The sequence below is a fragment of the Papilio machaon genome, chromosome 11, assembly GCF_912999745.1.
Source record: "Papilio machaon chromosome 11, ilPapMach1.1, whole genome shotgun sequence".
In the NCBI taxonomy this organism is placed as follows: Eukaryota; Metazoa; Arthropoda; class Insecta; order Lepidoptera; family Papilionidae; genus Papilio; species Papilio machaon.
In genome coordinates, this window is record NC_059996.1 from 6853900 (window position 1) to 6874392 (window position 20493).

General features: G+C 31.9%; 1 protein-coding gene across 3 annotated transcripts in view; it reads right to left on the reverse strand.

Moving 5' to 3' along the window:
* LOC106711343 (5'-3' exonuclease PLD3-like) overlaps nucleotides 1-20493 on the reverse strand; it is a 28531-nt gene that overhangs the window by 2452 nt on the left and 5586 nt on the right. The window contains exons 1-8 of one of the 3 annotated variants that reach the window (XM_045679935.1): nucleotides 14673-14899; nucleotides 13505-13617; nucleotides 12934-13098; nucleotides 12194-12371; nucleotides 10972-11106; nucleotides 10665-10787; nucleotides 9641-9709; nucleotides 5145-5273 (exon numbers count right to left, since the gene is read on the reverse strand). In XM_045679935.1, the coding sequence (XP_045535891.1) occupies nucleotides 5145-5273; nucleotides 9641-9709; nucleotides 10665-10787; nucleotides 10972-11106; nucleotides 12194-12371; nucleotides 12934-13098; nucleotides 13505-13542 (837 nt within the window). In that variant the 5' untranslated portion in view covers nucleotides 13543-13617; nucleotides 14673-14899. Of the gene's footprint in view, nucleotides 1-5144; nucleotides 5274-9640; nucleotides 9710-10664; nucleotides 10788-10971; nucleotides 11107-12193; nucleotides 12372-12933; nucleotides 13099-13504; nucleotides 13618-14026; nucleotides 14168-14672; nucleotides 14900-20493 lie in introns of those variants that run through there. The other 2 variants (XM_045679934.1, XM_045679933.1) reach the window with 2 other exon arrangements.

Genomic DNA, 20493 nt, shown 5'->3' on the forward strand with positions numbered 1-20493 from the left:
GAAGTCGTAAAAGTGAACTGTAAAATGACTATCAATATATCAAGGTTACTTCTCCAAATAATAAATGTTGTCAGCAAAAACTTAAATAATTCTTTACAATTTATCGTTATTATATTTAAAATAATAGAACAATACAGAAATATGTGCAACATATTTTTTGAAATAATGCTCAGTCGAGATCGGAGTACAATGGCGAGCCATAGAAGAAATGGACGTAAATTAGAGGCATTTTTTACTTCTACTGTTTTGATATGAGCTACAAAGCAAAATATCTTCTATTCAACAGATAGCTTTGTAAGTAAACTCAACAATAAAGCGTTATAATATTGCATCGCGTGGGTTGATCTCCTTTATAGAATTCATTACAACTTGGCGTAGCATCTACGGTCTACGGCGTAGCGCCGATCGTTACAAAGGTCATAAGAAATACCGTCTTAATTTCTTTATACACGAAAAATTAAGTGTGAAGTTTAATTTATTAATCTTCTTTGCATTTAAAAATAGTGAAATTAAACATATTGTAACTGAGAGAGCGGGAATTATAACCTCATTATTTATTAATTGTGTAGTTGATATAATCTTAAATTTGTGCATTTAATCCCAACAAATATTCTATTAGTATGAAAATTCTAACACGAAATACTCCGAAATAATTCGTAGTTTGGATCATTTTTCTAACAACTTAAATACCGATCGTGTATTTCAAAAAGCCAAATCTAATAAAAAGCATCGTAGCTGCCGCCGAAGTTAATTCGCGCTAATGTTCGAGGAAATTCATGGAAATCTTACACCCCGACAACTATTATGAGATTTTCTCACGAACGAAACGTTTTGAAGAAATGAAAATAATAAAAGAAAACGCGACTGAACGAAATCTTTTATAAATATTGAATTTTTATACAAATTTTATTAGGGTTTTGTTTAGCCTTTTTTTATTTGTCTATATTGCCAAAAAACGTAGTGCCAAAATGTTCTAGTAAAAACATAGATTTAAAGTAATTTTCCTTGCTTCAAAGTTATAATATACTAGCAGTTGCCCGCGACTTCGTCCGCGCGGTATTAAAAAACAAATCTAGTAATAAATATGTATAGCCTGTGTCACCCGGGTATAGTGTACATAAGTGTAGCTCCCAAACAATGAAATAATTTTTCAAATAGGTTCAATAGTTCTGAGACTATTCAATACATTAAAAGAACAATTAAATCTTTCCTCATTATAATATTAGTATATAACGCTTAGGAACCAAATATTAATTTCACTTGTTATATACACTTATTATATACTCGCAAAGAGTATTTTACTATGTTATAAAATCACAATACCTTTATCACAATGTATCATATTAATACTGCATTTGAAAGTGTATTAAAATTATCAACTTAATTAAGCTGTATAATGAATCAAGAACATTTTACACTTTACACACAATAATTTTATAATTATATAATTACACTAAATTACTAACAAAGTTCAATTACATTAAACCATGCGCACGGTTTTGTTGCGTGGACAAAAATGTCAAGGTCGTTTTTTGAAGATTGACCTAAAAAATTATAACTGTACTCAATTTAATATGAATTAAGAAGTTAAAAAAATAATATAATAATAAAGCCTTTATTGCTGAAGATTTTCTTTATGAAGTTTTTTCTTTTTTTTGTCATTAAGATTGTTAAATAGCAAAAAATAAATTTAAACCGGCGACTGTTATCCTTAATCTACAGTTTGTCCTTGGACAAAGGCCTCCTCTAAAGATTTCCACTTCTGTCTGTCCCTGGCTTCTCTCGTCCACAAACGACGACGTGTATTAAAAAATAAATACACTTATAAATAATAGTATAATTTGTAGTGATAATAAAATAATATTTCTAGTCTTGAGACATATGGCAAGTGACAAGACTTGATCAAAATTGATCAAAGTGGCAATATTGCTTTTGATGTAGCATAAAACTTACGAGTTTATTGCGATCACTTTCTGATACATTCGCTTATTGGAAATGGCAACCGGAGTTCAGCATAATTCATACAGACATGATACCCGGCCGCTTATAATCAAATCAAAAAGTTAGGATCAGTATTTTATGTCGATTCAACAAAGATATAGACAATGTATGTGATTCTTGTTTAATATTGACTTCAAAACCTACATCACATCATTATTTCAAGCATAAAGTAATTTAAGTACATGATAGTGTAAATTACACAGCATTTTATTTCGATTGTGTAATGAAGTTGCATAAAAAATATTTATTAGAATCAAAATCAAGTCTATTTATACCGTATCTAAGTTGTAGTAAGTTAAATCTAAAATTGATTATAAGTTATTTTGTTAGAGCAAGTTCTGTCAAGTTGACGTCTAAGTATCGTAACTCCTCAACAAGTTCTAACTCCCGTCTCACAGTATTAGGTATTTGCGGTGCCATATTCCTAACCGCCCGGAGGAGGAATCGAGACAAGACATCGAGCTTTAAGGCTTATGTTATACTTTTAGACAATATAATACATTATGTATATTAACTTTAGCAAGCACTAAAGTCACGGACACGAAATTAGCGGCAAGTGGAGTGGCGCGCGGTATGTTGCGGCATATTCAATGGATTATGTTTAACAAAGCGACGTTGAAAAATGACAACTAGATATCACGAACGCGGCAATTTTTCTATGCTATACGTTTGATTACGCCTATTTTATATTTTACTGGAATAAAATATTAAGCATAACCTACATAGTCTTTCACTTAACATATTTTACATACTACTTTAGTATTTTTTGCAGAGAGTTACAACTGCACATAGTAAAAACCAGGCGAAAAAAATTAAATGCCTACTAGTACTTTATCATTTCTACACAAATATAAATCAAGTTGAAAATTTATAGAATCTTTACTAAATAGTTGTATTACTTGAACATCCGTCTGGCATAACTTAGCTAACTTGAAACGGTATCGCTGCAACTTGGCAAAGTTCAGGGTCTATCCAGTTAACAACGTTGTACATAGCAAATATATGTACTTTAGAAGAACTATATTTAGAACGAGTGCATAATATATTTCGTCTTACTTGGGAGGCTGTGAGTTAAATATTTTTTTATGACATACAGAAGAAAAACATAAGAATTTCACTAAAGTCTTCTTAGATTCTACTGCATAAAAATCTGTTCACATTCTGTTTTTCTTTTTGTTTTAAAAAAAGAACAGTTATGTATGTTTCTTGAGTTTACTAGACAATACGAAGAAAACTAACTTTAATTTTTATAATATTGACGTTGAAATATCCTTAATATACCTTTTATGTTTTATAAACATAAAAGTGCCGACATTACAAAGTGCTGTCAGTTATAATAGGTGACGTCGCCCTAATCGCCGGAACTACGCCATTTCCGGTTTGGCAAACTTCAACACTACCTACAAAACTATATTTCTTTTAACCTGATTCAAAGAATAACAGCAATAAACTTCGGTCTTTACGAACCATATTTAGTAAGTTATAGATTCGTAATCATATGTTTAATTTCAGAGTACCAATATTCAGCCCAACAAGTTAAAAACAGTTATTATTTAAACAAAACCAACAGAATATAATACGATCTTTTGCTATAAAATAATTTAATTTGTAAACTAAACTAAACCTGTAAAGTAAATAATAACTGACAAAGGTAAACAAGGAAACATACTCCATAATCTTTGCTAATCCATTTGAACAACGGGCTTCCGTGTTAGTTTTTATTTAAAAAAAAAATTGGTAGTTTATATAGAGTTAAAAACAACTAGAACAAAAGAGGTTAAAGACCTCTTTAAACAGAATTACGTGCATATTTATACAGCTGTATTATTCTAATTACTTTGGGGGTTCACTTCGTATAATTACACACTAAATGACAGCGATAATGGTAAACACAACGCAAAATAGAAAGCGCTTATCGCTGGGCGGGCGGTAGTTGTATGTAATTTTCACTTCAGCGGTCGTTAGTGAGTCAGCGCTTGAAGCTTTTACCACCGGAGCGTCCGATGTCATTAAAAGGAATGGCAGCCGGCACTTTCGCTAAATTGCAATATTTTTATACGTTTAGTAGTACTTTAACGGTAAAGTCGTGAGTTAACATAAACTACAGAAACCATAAACACCTGGGGTGAAAAGACCTGTGTCTGTGTAGTCAAATAATAAAATGGAGAAGGTGACATTGTATTAACAAATGGTTATATTTAAATTAATTAAACTTTAGTATGCAATATAATACACTAGCTGTCGCCCGCGACTCCATCCGCGCGGAAAAAAAATTGCCTATGTGTGTTTCATCAAGATATGTTGAGTCGTTCTGAAGATAACTTCAAACAAACATCCATCCATCTAAACATTCGCATTTATATTATCTGTAAGATAATAATCAGCTCACTATACGTTCCCACTGAGGAGCTCGGAGCCTATCCTAAGTAAGGGGTGACTAGACCATAATCAACCACGCTGGCAAAGTGCGGGTTGGTTTACTTCACAAATATCTTTAATTTATTTGTAGATATAACGTCGGATAAATGTATGAACATATGTAAATCGAAAATCGAAACACACATCTAAACCTGGGACCTGCACATTGCTTAACTCCTGAGCCAACGACGTTCTATGCAATATAATGAATACTTCAAATTGTACTTCTCACACTAACTAAAGCTTTAATACACATAAATTTAAAATCTATATAAATTTGCTTTAGTTTAGAATAGGGCATTAGAGACACAAAGTGTGCACGTAATGGACGTATACAATGCATCTCTGGGGCTTGCGTCTAACGTTACATTAATGACTCTGTGAAAGCTTGGCAGCGTATCTTGTTGTCTTTAGAGAGCTAGGAAATTTAATACAATGTTATTTTTAATAACGAAGAGTCTGCATAGTGGTGTTTTAACAGTGAAACGTTCACTTGAACACAAAACATGCAGTTTTGTTCCAATTCTAAACGATTAATAATTATCTAGTTTGTATTAAAAATGTACTGAAGATGTCCTTTGAGCATATTTTGACTGGAGATTTTAACTAGAATTCTAAGGATGATTATAAAGCTTGGTTTACACACGAACTTTGTCACTAACATAGCAATGTGGCCATATTAAACCTCAATTGTATTTGAGTTTAATGTTCAAAAGAGTACTGACCGTGATGTAGGCGCCGTAGCTGCGCTGTCCGTCGCTGATGTTGGCGGGGCGCTGCATGTTGATATCAGTGGCCAGCGCGGGCGGCCACGTGGCCGGCACCGAGTCGGCCACCCCCAGCTGCCAGTACACCTGGCCAAAATACACAATACTACCTAGTACCACAAATTATAAAGAACAAGCGTGAGGTAGAAGCATATATTATAAATACTAAGTCGAAAACCATCTTGATACATGGCGGGAATCGAACTTGTGACCTGTTTACAAATGTAGTACTTAACCAATGAGCCACCGATAACTTAAGCGTAGCCGTGTGTACCTTTAAGTGTATATACGCAGGTTATAAAGTTATAAATAATAAAATTTTAATGTATTACTATCTCTTTTTAAACATCCATTAAAAATCCAATATAAATGGATGGATGGGTTGTTAAACTTTTATAGACTAGAAGAGTTCAATTACTTTGGTTGAAAGCGCAATTATTTTGACTCAAAGCGTTTCCTAACGTAGCGTTTACTTTGTGAACTGACTTGTTGACTTGAAACTATTTCAATTAACGCAAACTTTTTACTGGTAACTTTGTTAAAACAACTTTAGCAGAATGTAAAAAATAACAAAGACAAAGAAATCCGTGTAATAAATGAGTTTTAGGAATATTCCTATAATTTATATAGGAAAACTTCACATACATGACATTTTACCTGAAGAAGAATTCTGAATAGGCTAAGCAGATGTCTCTGAAGGCAGATGTATCTACTATTCAGGTTTGTTTTGAACTTTACCAAAGATACGTTTCACGCAAACAAAACTAAGGGCAATAATCTGTTAAAAGACTTGAAACAAACAACATTGAAAGATTGCGACATAATAAGAAAATCAAAAGTGACTACCAGTGCTTTTCTACTGGTTGTATTATTTGTTGATGTTTGGCCACATGCCAAGATTGAGCAATGTGCCAAAATTTGCCAGTTCATCTATTCATACACGGAGCACAAAGCCACCGGCGCAAATCACAAATGGACGCCGGATGGATTTTAATTTTACAATAGCTTTTAAAACAATGCATGTTAATGTAAACTTTTTTTATATCAAAAGATAGCAAACGGCTAACTGAATTCGCCGAAATAGTGAGGTGACCCTTGCCCATAGACATCCGCAAATGCAGCTGCGTTGCCTTTAATTAACGGAGAAGGGGGGGACGGAAGAATGAGGATATTTCTCCTTCCTATGCGTCGCCTCTTCCGCCAAATACACTTCCCCTTTCCATCCTTTCCTTATAAAAAAAGGGTGGGAAGGGAAAGAGGACTAAAATAAGCCTCCGGCACGATACTCATCAGACTGTACGCGGAATTGCTTCCACTTTACGCTTGTCTTCTGTGTGGTCGTGGTATTTCAGCGGCCAATGTGACACATTCGTGCACCCAACAAATATTGTTGTTACAGGAGGTTACCACTGTTTACAGCTATAAGGCTTTTGTTTTTATGTGTATAAAGCCTTTAAAAAGCGCAATTAAAAACAATAATTGTTCTCAATTACTTTTTTAACTTCAGTTTAATAAACTTTTTTTAATACTTTCAATACATTTTACAGTTGGTTTTTCAAAAAAAACCTTTAAAATGTGACAGAATGACGTCATTATGAAACGTCAGATTTTATTTCTATTATCACAAATGACGAGCTAAAAATATGCACTACATATACGAATTGACCTTATAACTGTTAGTTCTGTGGTGAAATGAAAAATGGTACTCAGGGTGATTCGTCATTGAAATTAATTATTCGAAAAATATATAGAACAAATATATTTGTAACAAAAGTCTTTGTACCGAATATATTAGTGTCACACGAACTAGCCAAGGGCGATATTTATCAATTAAATCTCTATTACCTACAATAATATAAAATACAAATATCACTGTGGTATTGTTTATTCGAATATCATCAAATATTGCATGGACTGTACCAATATACAGAAAATATAATATTTCATTTTTAGAGCTAAGTTAGCAGTCTATTTTACTAAGGACATTTGACTTTGCTTAGTATGTAAACTTTTTTAAAGTTAAAATACTTAAAAATGTTATAAAATGTATAATAAATTGATTTAGGCACTGCTTAACTTACTTATGATCGTCCCCTGACGGCACCGACTAGTTTCTGATGCGTCAGGGGTCAAACACTAATCGGTGCCGTCACCGGACGATTATACGTGAGTTAAGCCGTTCTTAATTAATTTATTATAATGACTCATGGAATAAACAATTTAAAATGTATAAAGGTGAAAATGTTATAGGATTAAATAGGTATAAATGCTAAGACGGAAATCAAACTTTTTTTCGCAATACAAAGGTCAGGGCTGTGAAAAAGATCTTCAGTGCGCCTTTCTTCACACGTACAAAGTGGGAATGGAAGGTCGGGGCTACAATGTATGCATGAATATTTACCCTTAAATTAATGATTTCTTTGTCCCCGAGTCACAGGGTTACATTGTATTTATGAGACCTTGGCAACGCTCCCGAACACATTATCTATGAGATACAAGTAAAACAAATAGAGACACGGAATAACATAGAGAGCACACGTTGATTTAATGTTTTTTTAATACATTTTAGCAGATTGAGATTTATTGATACTTTTTATAGCCATTCCAATTATGCTCTAGGTTTGCGCTAGAATAAGTTCCACGACAGTAATCGCATGTCGAAAAAAAAATTCAGTACCCCGTGATCATATGTCCGTACTCTTAATTAGGCTATTGTCATAGTAACTAGGCTATCATAGTAAATTACTCGTATATGTGTTGAAACGTTCATACGAGATATTATATCATCTCTTTCTTTCACTCTCAAAAGAAATGTGATGACTACATGTTTTATGTCAATGTTTATGCAACACAAATTCATTTTAGTAGCATATAAATAACAATGAACGAGACGTTTATTAACAGTATTCCATCAATCAAAACGTTATTGCAACATTAAAAATTAAAACGGAGTGCTTTTCGCATTTCAGTTAAATTTAATACAGACTTTCTGTAGAGGGAGTTAGTGGGGGGGAGGTAGGGTGGAGATTAATTGCATCTCTCTGTATCCAAAGTCAAGGTTTAATATTTAATGCGGTACTGAAAGAGAAACTTGTAAATCGTGTAGCACACTGCTACGAAAGCTATTTTTTTTTATATCAAAAGGTGGCAAACGAGCAAACGGCCACCTAAATTCGCCAAAATAGCGAGGCGACCGTTGCCCATAGCCATTCACAAATGCAGATGCGTTGCCTATCTTTGATTAACGGAGAAGAGGACGATCAGAAAGATGATATTTCCCCTTCCTATGCTTCCTCTCCTCCGCCAAATCCACTTCCTAAAAGAGAAAGGGCTAAAAGTAGGCATCCAGCACCACACTCATCAGACGAAACGCGGAATTGCTTCCACTTGACGCCTGTCTTCTGTGTAGTCGTGGTATTTCACCGGTCGACCTGACACATTCGCTCACACAGCAAATATTGTTGTTGCGGGATCTAGCACTGTCAAACTTAACCCAAAGCTTAACTTGCGGGAACTCAAATGTGACTGATTGGTAACTCGGTTATGGATTTTCTCTATTCTATGTATCGCTTCGGTCCCGTTTCGCTTTTGCGTCTGTGTGTTACGGACTTAAGGCATAATGCGACAATTATTGTACTATAATAGCACTACAAGCATGGCTTTTATATAAACTGCTATGTGATTTATTTGATTGAATGGTATAACTGGAACTTATTTGTGTGATTGTGTTAAGTTTATTTAATAAGTTCTTAATTATTATAATGTAAATAGAAGAAACCATTCAAAGAAGTATCCATGGTTAAATAGGTTAATTAATTAACTGGCTTAAAAAAGGGGATTTTCAATTCGTCAGTAAGTTTTTTTTAATAATTTTCTTTACAACAAAAGGAAATCGTTTGGAAGTTTTTGTAATATTAAAGAAGGTTCTCGACCTATTTTAAAATTAACATAACAAAATATTAATAGTATTTTTATCCCTCAAATACGTGTAAATATTAGCCTTATTACTAATTAGGGTTAAGAGTACTTATCATACGTATGGGAGTATATTTTGAAGTCAAAGTTTTTAAATAAAAACTTTAATACAAACAGATAAGGTGTGATTTTGTATAACCAGCATTTAGTGTATTAATTCAAAAATGTAAATCTCTAGAGCCTCAGTCGAAAACGGTTGAAAACTATTTCCGTTGCAATTTTAACATTAAGTTGTAGGCATTAAAGTTTATTTTAGATTGAAGTAGCAACTTGGGCTTTTTATACGAGTTTATGAATAACGTAGAAGTTTTTTTTCCATTGCAGCGTACCTGGGAATTTTCCTTATAAAGTAGGCGCTTGTTTTTATCGTCAGTTATTAAATACTATTAAAAATAAGTCAAAGAATACAAGTTACTAAAATATATCCGTACCTAAAATATTTTTTCAACTTTTTTGAATAATAAACAAAAAAAACTTACATCAAATATTTTCCCCAAATCGGTGGCCATACACGAACAGTTATAAGCCACAATTCCCAGCTCTTTCACCTGTTAAAAAAATAAAGTAACTTTATTTTATGTCAAAAAATTAAAAACAAAACATAACTAAAAAAAAAAATTAAAAAATAGTAGGTCTGATTCTAAATCGTTTATTATACAATTAAAAAGAGATATTTAAAAAACTAAACAATTAGTTCAGTTAAACACAACTAGAAAATATTACATTACAAACAAAATCTTTCAAGTCCCATACCTTACAAAATAAGGACAGGTATGTTGCAAGCATTAATGGTAAATTGGACCTAAGGTTCATAGCTTTAAGAGTTAAATTGTATTATTCCAAGACCGCAAAAATACACAACATGAAACTATTCAACGTTTACGATGTAAATTGCAGAAACAGCTGTGTCCTTTTTAAGATAACACGAAGAATTCCGAATTTACTTTATTAAGATTATGTAATAGCTTAAGACCGTACATCTTATTAAAAGAAAGTCGGATATTTTAAACCTGAGACTTTAACACTTTTAAAACATAGAAGGCAATAATAAAAAAAAACAATACAATAAACCAGAGTTTACAAACATAATGCCCGGTTTACATTATTCCAGTACAGTACGTCAGCAATGCTCAAAATAAGCATACAATCTAGCATACAACTGTCATGATGTAAACACCAACTGGAGCCAGTGCACTAAAACAGATCACACCAAGCCAGCGCTACTGTACTGGCATAATGTAAACCAGGCATAATGGAATTATTGATATTTGAAGATAAATTATATTAAAGGTCAGATACTGTAGTATTTTGTATTTAAGATTAATTACCATATAAATAAATTTTCTTTATTTTGTATTTGACATTAGTTGAAGTATCTATTGTGTATAAAAAAACATAAATACTGTTTCGTATAGTAACGCAAGATGTATATGAAAGTTAAACAGAGCACATTTATTAAGAATTGTCACATATTTTATTATAATAACAAAGTTATTAACATACCTGAGTGAGCGATCGCCAGTCCATGTTAGCACTGCCGATGTAAAAATGCGTTCTATCCACAATCCAAAACTTGGTGTGGAGAACTCCACCCCCCAACAGCTTGGAGAAGTTTAAACTTCTTACCTATAATTATATTATTTAATGAAAAAAAATTTACTTCACAAAAATTACTAAGCATAATAGATACCCAAACCAATTAATGGACGGTGTGAAATTATAATTAAAAATGGTCGCGACTATTTTTTAAATAAAGTTTACCCAACAAATTTTTAATTGAAATTAAAAAAAAACGTAAGTATACGATTACCTGCGCCGCTTTTTTCTTAACTAAATACTCTGTATCTATATTAGGATAGTCTTTACTGGGCCAATTTTGAGCAATTTTCAAATCAATCTTCCTTTTTGACCCGGCGGCGTATAGTGCTTGGAACACTTGCTCGCCCTACAAGTTAACACTGGATTGAAAACATCACCCCTTGTTGGAAATAATAGCAAAGTTGTGTGAAAAAAGATATAATACAAATACAAGGCGCATATACCAAGCTTCGTATTAATTGGTATTAGAAGCAACATAATAAAAATGTAACATCATCAACATATTACGATCCAATAACATTTAACGTCAGAACTTTAATACACGTGTAATATCTTACGCGCTATTAAATATGCCCTTGCTAGTCGACATATTTGATGGCATAAAAACTTTATTGCTGTGTAAGTAACTTTTCTGCCAGACAATTGCAGATTTGATATTTTTAATGTGTCACAACCATTGTTATTATGTGGAGCAGATTTAGCAATTATCATAATATTATGACCATTTATACACAAAGAATACTACTGTTAGGTTAGGTTAGCTTAGTTATATAGATATTAGCTTAACACGTTCAGTGCCGTCAACTCGCCTTGCGTACTCTCTTTGTTATGTGAAAATCATAGCAGCATTGAACGTATTAAAAACTGTTTCATTGTATAACACCTTATGTGCCGACTCTATTTGTTTGATGCTTAAGATATACCATCATATATTTTTTTTTATATTTCTGTCAGATTTAACAATATATGCCAATAGGCAAACAATTAAATTCAAAATATGTACTAAAAATATATTCCTCCTACAAAAGTGAAACTATAATAAATCAAAACATTTACTCTATTACTCTAAAAAAATAATGTTAGATACTATTTATTTAAACATGTGTTTTAACCCTTTGACTGCCACTGATTATTATTGAAGCCAATGGTGTTATATGTATCACCACAATGCTTTTGGTATAAGTACTTCATTATTTATTAGTAAAGATTGCATTTCGCAAGCCTTCACATAGTTATATTTCAATAACCATGATTTGTCAAAAATCCGCTGCTGGAGTCACAGTATAAAAGAGTTGACATATGTTTACTCTAAAATGTATATGAAATAATGTCTAAGTTTTTATGGTAAGGCATTTAAAGTGATATTAGGTTATGTAATTTTTTTTTATTTTATATAAGAGATTAAAGTATATAAAATAAATAAAAACACTTACCTCTATAGAAGAATTATATGGATAAAATTCATTAAACCTAAGTGACCAATAAAAAGAGGCTATTTCTATTGTTGTTTGAGCTTCATCTATTAAATCTAACCAAACATTTTTTGTAGGTGTATGCGTCATATTTGGAGGATACATATGCCCTTCTGGTATACTCTCTACTAAGGATAATCTGGAATAAAAGAATTTAATTAAAAATAAATAAAAAATACAGACCATACTTATCCATACTAACATTAGCATTAAAAAATAGTATTAATTTTGTATAAGTAAAAACTTAACATCTTCCCACAATTCTGCTAAAGATAAATTAAATATTTAATTATAGGTTACAAATAAAACTGTTTTGCTAATGGTAAAATCATTGTAATTTGATATTTTTCAGGTTTATACAGAACTAGCAGTTGCACAAAATCCACCCGGAATCAAAAAAAAAGTAGTAATGATTATACCCAGGGATGGCACCCAGGGATAGTGTAGCTTCCCAATAGTGAAAGAAGGTTTCAAATTGGTTTTTTACTTTTGGGGCCTATTCAATACATAAACATACAATCAAATCTTTCCTTGTTATAATATTAGTAAATTCATACAAATATATCCTTTTTTTATATTGATTTTTAATTGTTTGACATTAAAATTAAATATTAAAAAATATTTATTAATAATTATTAAAAATAATCACAAATTATTAATTAATAATTCATAGTTATCAATATATGGGTAGAATATCTTACCTACACTCATCTGAGCAATGTACAGTGACAGGTTCCTGACTTGAAGCCGCATGTGGTACATTGGGCTGGTCCAGCAATGGCACAAGCACAACAAGAATTATCAACAAGATGACTATAGAAACAGGGATACATGATGGCCGACACCATATGCTGCGTTTCTTTCTTCTGCAATAAACAGAATAAATAAAAAACTTAAATAACAAATGCCCAATCAGATTCCTTTCTACATGCTTATGTTAATATGACTACAATATTATTATTCTTTTAACTTCAGTTTAACTTAAAAGGTGTATTGAACTTAGTTTGTTAACAATTTAAGAACTTAAGTTTGCTCACTTCACTAGGGTTTGTGTGTCTGTGTCGGTTCATATAAGATAATTACTTCTATAGATAGGTACTAACTCATAAATTAGTAATTTCGAGCAAAATTATTGATATCTTCATTTCAAATAAATATAAATGCAATATATTCATTTAACTTTGTTAAAGGGTATTTTAGAAGAGGTAAGTAGCATCTAAAAGTAAATTTTTATTTACTTTTCTCACAGAAAGAGATATTCAAGATACTAACTTGTCATTATAGCTGTTTCCATTTTCATCCCTCATCATGAAAATTTGCTCCCACTGCTCGAGCTCCTCATCAGAGGATGACGCGTTCCCCACACTCCCCGATTCTAATACAGTCTACAAATAAAACAAATATTAAATACTATACAAGCAAAAAGTTTACAAACAGTTACAACGAACAGAAACAAACTTTTATTCGATACTTGATACATTTAAATATCGCTTCTAAATACCCCATTTTAAATACAATTACTTAAACAAAACAAAGAAACAAATGACAAAGCATAACTTAATAAAAAACTTAAGTTGTTTTGTTTTTGTAATAATCTTGTTCTTGATGTTTGAATTTTAGTTTGACGTTGAATTGACGTCGCATTGACAATAACTGTCAAATTTTCATTTCTATGCAGAAAAAATATAACTAAAATAATTATTCACATTTTTCCAAAAAAATATGTTAAAACGAAAATGTCACGTAAACGAATATTAACTGTTTTAAGATTAATATAAAATATGAAAAACTAACCATTTATATAGAAATTGCAGTAGCGTTGGTGCAAGGTAAGCCAAATCAATACTCAATGAGCATGTATCACAGTAAAAACTTTTTAAAACGTAATCACGAATACAATACGTTAATAACTGCATTTTCGTATATCCTGGTGCTCCTTTACGAACCGTGCAGGCGCAATAGTAGCAAAAATATTACTGCAAAGTGGATGACGTCGGCAACCGCCGCATTGTTCATGTGCATTTTAAATACTGGGTTAGTTCAGACCGTAAAACTATTCAGGGCAAAACACAGTCATTATTATGATATCACGCAAAAGGTACAATTTACCTACACCATGTATTTTTAAGAATTTTTCATTGTTAGCTCGAACAGCAGCGCTTACAGTAAATCGTTGATGGAATAAATTACACTTCGAAACTGTTTTATGTACTTTGATGACTTATTGGCATGCGAACGCGATATTTCTCTTCCGGTTGGTTAAATAGATTTGATTTAAGAGTCTTCCAGTTATTAGACATAATTATTATGGTATGATGACAATTTTTCGGTTCAGGTTAGTTTTATTTTTACAACTATTTTCCAAACAAAAATAATTGATACTGAGACAAAGTACGTTAAAACAAAATGGTGACCATTACTGACTCACAAATTTACTTACGTGTTAAATCACTACGCCTATGTGGGTGAGTTAATTGAGTACGCTTTTTAAACAATGGAATAGGTTAACCTTTGACAAACAGTGTCAGCATACGCTCTTTGCGTGTGTTTTCACAGGTACAACCCGTGAACTAAAAGATTGTTTTCCGTTACACCCTAATTTACTTTATCGAACCAAAACCAAGTACAAAATAATAAAAAATCGACCACAGTGTCGTGTGAACACGATAACTGTCCAAATTACACTACCAGTGACAAATGGATTCGCTTGAACATTAGTAGAACTTGAAATGGTGGTATTTGTGTTACTATTGTGAAGCTGTCAATAACTAACTAGAATAATATAAATGAGTTCATGGTTTGCTAAGAAAAAACTTTGAGTATTAATTTTTGATTTTCATTTCAATTTGCAAGCAAACCAAGAAACCGAAATATATAAACCTGCTGTGATGAGGAAATCCAAATATGGCATTAAAAACTTCACACAAATATATGCTCCCTCGACCTGAAATCGCATATTGAACCCATGACCTACTGATATTATAAATGCGAATGTTTGGATGGTATCTCCAGATGGGCTGCATGGATCTCGCTGAAATTTGGCGAACGGGGTCTCGGTCGACGGCTACTTCTAATCAAACTCTAATAATTGAAACCGGTTTAAATTGGAAAACAATAAGTTTAATAAATAACGTATTATTCATAAAAGTTCACTGCATTGGAATTACTATTCCTACTACTTTTTAATATTATACAAATGTCGTTGGAACTAAATGTACAGTATAAAATTCGCAAAACCTTCAACATTTATTCAACCTTGTTTATCAAGTGACATGTAGTCATATTCCTTTTTCAATATCACATATTGCAAGTAAGAAAATATCTGAGAAAGTTTGAGGAAAAACAAAAGAAAACTTGTTTTATGTTTACAGCATCATAAATAATATTTGACATATTTTTGAAGAGAAATGTTATAAAAACTTTGAACAAAGAATATTAAGAAGCCAGTCGAAATAACCCATTTTTGAAAGTTATGTTATCATTCTTATATTTTGATTTCATTTCGTACGGTTTAGTCTTTGTTTTAAACAAGTAGTAGTTTTAAGTATGAGTGTGGAGGGGTACACCAGTAGAGGTATGCGTAGAAAGAGATGGATGGATTACGTGAAAGGTGACATGATCAAGAAGGGAATGAGAGTGACGACTGAGATGACGGTACATTGATATGGAGGACGGAACCTGTCACGCTGACCCTACGTAAGTGGGACAAGGACATAGAGATGATGAGTAGAGTGGAGGTACAACATGTTAACATAGGTCAAACTTTATTTGGTAGGTTAGGGTACTCCGTCCGTACGGAATTAAAATAAAAACATAATTACTAGCTTATGTTTTCTTCCAGGCTATAGTTCTGGAGAGTTCATACAAACATTCGCATTTATAATATTACTCTACTGAGTGAACAGAAAAGAGTGATAGAATAAAAGCCATTAGAAATACATAAATATTTGTATTACTTATAATGTAATTAAGAATTTAAACTACGAACGAGTATTTAACGATTCGTCGAAGCTACGATGAAAGATTCTTTGAAGACTGGCTACGGCGTAGCACATCGATTTACTTGACGGCGTTACCAAAAACTATATCTTTCATTTATTTTTAACTAGCTTTTACCCGCGACTCCGTCCGCGCGGAATAAAATAAATAGAAAATGGGGTATAGATTATCCTATGTCCTTTTCCTGGTCCTAAGCTACCTGCCCACCAATTTTCAGTCAAATCGATTCAGCCGTTCTTGAGTTATAAATGGCGTAACTAACACAACTTTCTTTTATATATATAGATGCAATTACCAGATATTTTAATAATAAGCAAATTATGATTTCTAAGAAATATTTTACGTAAATTATTTTTACAATTTTTACGTACTTTTTTCGAATATGAAAGCTATGAATATAAATGTTATAAAAACATAAATGTTAGGTAAACTAAATTTTCGTGTATATAAAGACTAGTAAATAAATATTTCAGTATTTTGCTTATATTTATTGTATTTTTGTGATCGTGTGTCTAATTACTTTTAAATACATGTTAGAGGAAATAATAACATGCTTTCAACATTAAGTGCCTCGTACCATGATACTGCGATATCATTTTCAAATATTTTACGAGTTATTGTTGACGTATATAAAACTGTGATTAACTGAAATATCAAAAAGCCCAACTGACTTAGGGAGAAGAAGGATACAAGCAAATTGTGTCAAATATGGCCCGATGTTTTGGCTACTGCGGTCACAAGGTCGTATGCTAAGTTGTAAATATTGGTTGAGAAAACAAACCCCACATTGGCTGTTGCCATGGAAACGTGCGTACTAACAGTATTATGCAAATGTCAACTGGATTAATTGTTTAAAACCGATTATGGGACGGTCAATGTCCTAATGTCAAATCGTAAAATTAAATGAAGTTAAAATAGGTACCGAAAAGTTTCCATTGTAAAACGATTAACAATACAAATAAATTCATGAATGTTCAGATGATAAAATGCTTTGACTTTGATAATTTAAAAATAAAACTAACTTCTAATCAATGAACTAAAAGAAATACAACTAATACAGAAGGAATATAGGACATCTTATTCCAAGTTTTGTAGGACTTAAGTGAGTCGTGACAAAATTCGTCATGTTATGTGTGTTTCACTTATAATTCCGAATCGTTGCTTAGAAACACATAATACTTTATAAAATTGTTAAACAATGTCCATCTCAAGGAACTAGGTTAGGTCTTGGGACTTTCTAAAAGTTTTAAGTACTTAAAAGTATCAAGTTACGGACAGCGTCTATTCATTTCATACCAAAAGATAATATTTTTACGAAGTAAATTTAATTAACAACTCCGAGGAGAATAGTCGTAGAATGAGAACGATGGTTAATTTATAAAAACATTTTCATTTGAAAATTAGACATCATAAACATAAATTCCCTCTCCAATTACATTGTTGATGTCTAATAAACAAGGGTATTTTTTTAAGAGAAAGGGACTAACGAGGTGATCAACGTCGCCCATAGACAACCGCAATGCTAAGGGTATTAGAAGACTTTTTCCTCCCAAACAGTTGCAACCATTGAGCTATTTTATTTGTCAGTAAAAACATTATAATAAGTGTTCTACTTTCAAACATAATTGAAACAACACAATGTCACACCTCGCAGCGTTACAATTTCAAATGTCCCTATCTCTTTATGAAGCGATGCAAAGCCACCTGTCAACATTCAAAACATTAGCGATAAGAGCTTTCTGCTTTCAACCAGATTCAATTCACTTCACTGTTCGCGATCGTTAAACGTACTGGCCGTAAAATTTTATAAAGTAATGAATACTAAGGAGGTCAGATATTTTACTTATCGGTAAATTGTTTTTTTCTTATCTGTATACTTAGCCTTGTAGTATTGTGTCTTTATTTTTTTAAATTCTTTTGAAATGTTAACGTGCTTTTCCACAACCGAAACACTTGTATAAAAACATACTTTACCAAAATACAAGTTACTATTTTATTAAAGAGAATCAGAGAATGACAATGTTTCTGTGTGCATTTACTTATGTTGTCCGCGAAAGCTCTAGATAAGACCATACTATCTTGTCGAGTGCTACGAAGGAATGATGATTGATGATTGCTTGTTTCAGTCAGTATTTTTTTATCACCTGCCTTCGCGGCTTAAATATTATTGCAACTATCTTAATAAATAAATTGTTCAGTTTTGTAGCCTCAGTCACGTTTTTTTCTGCTTCATATTTTCTACTTTCATAAACTGTTTACAAAGCGCTCATATAAATTGAATCGCGTCTGTAAACTATCATTGCAATAATATGTGATTACTGAAAGTGCAAACAAAAAGTTCTGAATTTTACCCGAGAGAAGTGTGATCAACCGTCAGAGGTCGACGACCCTAAATAGACAAACATAAGCGTGAATTATGTTGAAATATTATTCCAACAATACGTGCTACATTTTTACTTTCTTCATGCTCAATTTGTTGAACATGTCTCGAATTTATTATTTACAGAGTTATATAGGTATATAAAAAACAAATATATGCTTTGCTGGATATAGGTAACGTTGCCAAAACATACTCTTTTCTAACAAACATGTATAAGGAGAAAAATTCATACCCGTTACCCAAAATGACAGGCAAAGATTAATTATTATAAGGGAAAAATATAAACAGGACTCTGCTACCTCCCCCCCACACACAGTAAAAAAGAAATATGACTTATCACAGAGTAGAAAACTCAGATACATAACGTCTTTGGTATGATTATTTCAAAAGCATATCTAATCTCATATAAACTTCATAACTTCCTAAAATTGAAAAGCCATTTTTCTTAGTAGAGCAATGTTGTCATAGATAACAATATTTATTTAATTTTCCCGATATTCTAAACGTGGCGAGTAGAGAAACGGACACCGGAGATAGACGACGACGAAACGAATTTAAACGCGAAATCGATTTGGATTATTTTTGATACCTTTCTTGTTACAAACATTAGTTTATTTGCATAACTTTTATAGTCGTCTTTTTCTTTTTCAGAAAAAGAGAACTACAATTTAATTTAATTTACATTTCATTAAATTGATCCTGACCAGCCAATATTTTCCGACTACAAAATGTGCCAAGCTGTGACTTTAACTAATATGGACCCGTCCTATTGTTTGCAAACGGAACTGAAATGGCTTTTACTACTTGATCTACCAATACTTGCTTACTTCTGTACTTATTTTTTCATACGATACTGAACTTATAATTATCTAATTCAAATTTAACGATAAACTAGTTGCATGTTTTCCTAATATTTTTTTTAAAACTAAATACATACCTATACAAAATCTTCCTTAGCGTAGATAGTATTGTCGGTGGCTTTTCGTATTTTAATAATCTATTGATTTCCTTGTGCACAATAACAACTTTTCCACTACCCCAAATAATAAAGAATGTTGTTCACAAATTCCCAAATAGCCTTCAACTGTCAAATTAAATGCACAAAATATTATATTTTGTATCAAAATTACACTGCTACGCTAATAAATTTTATTATTTCACGTCACGTCAATGTTTCCAACGTTACAGCATTACGACATTTCAACTACTGTTGGTATTATCGTGAGAAACTTTATAAATTTGTCGGTGAATATATAAAACGTATAAATAATTGTAAAATAGCGTGCGCCTTCTGCGGTAGCCACAGAACCGTCAAAGTTACTTTATTGCGAACTACCGTAATCGTGTTGCTTGAGGTTTTCGTATACAAAGTGGAAAATTATACTACGTTCATTAGCTTGCCAAAATTATATTTCGAATACATTACTATGAAGATTTACTGATTAATGGAATTAGCGAGGATAAAATTATTTTTATTAACTTGTATCTTTATTTTATTGTGATATCTTTTTGATCACTAATTCTAAAAGAATTTTCGCAGTAAAACTGCTTGCTTATTTACCGACAAGAATATGAAAACCCAGTAATTACAATACTAAAGAAATTTATCCACTGATAAAGATTTAAATTCAACAAAAGGAGAGTTCAAAGCAAGTTTGTTTTACATGAAAAATGACTATCAACGAGTCAATCGATTGAACACAGTGAAAGATAGTAGCGTGTTAGAGTCAAAATTCAATACAAGCTACAGGTAAATATCGATAGTACGATATGTGAGCGTTATGGAAATACAAAAGGATATTTCTCAATGATCAAACAGCATTCAGTTAACTCCGGGAACATAAACCAGATAAGTAAATATGGGTTATAAACGTAATAAAGT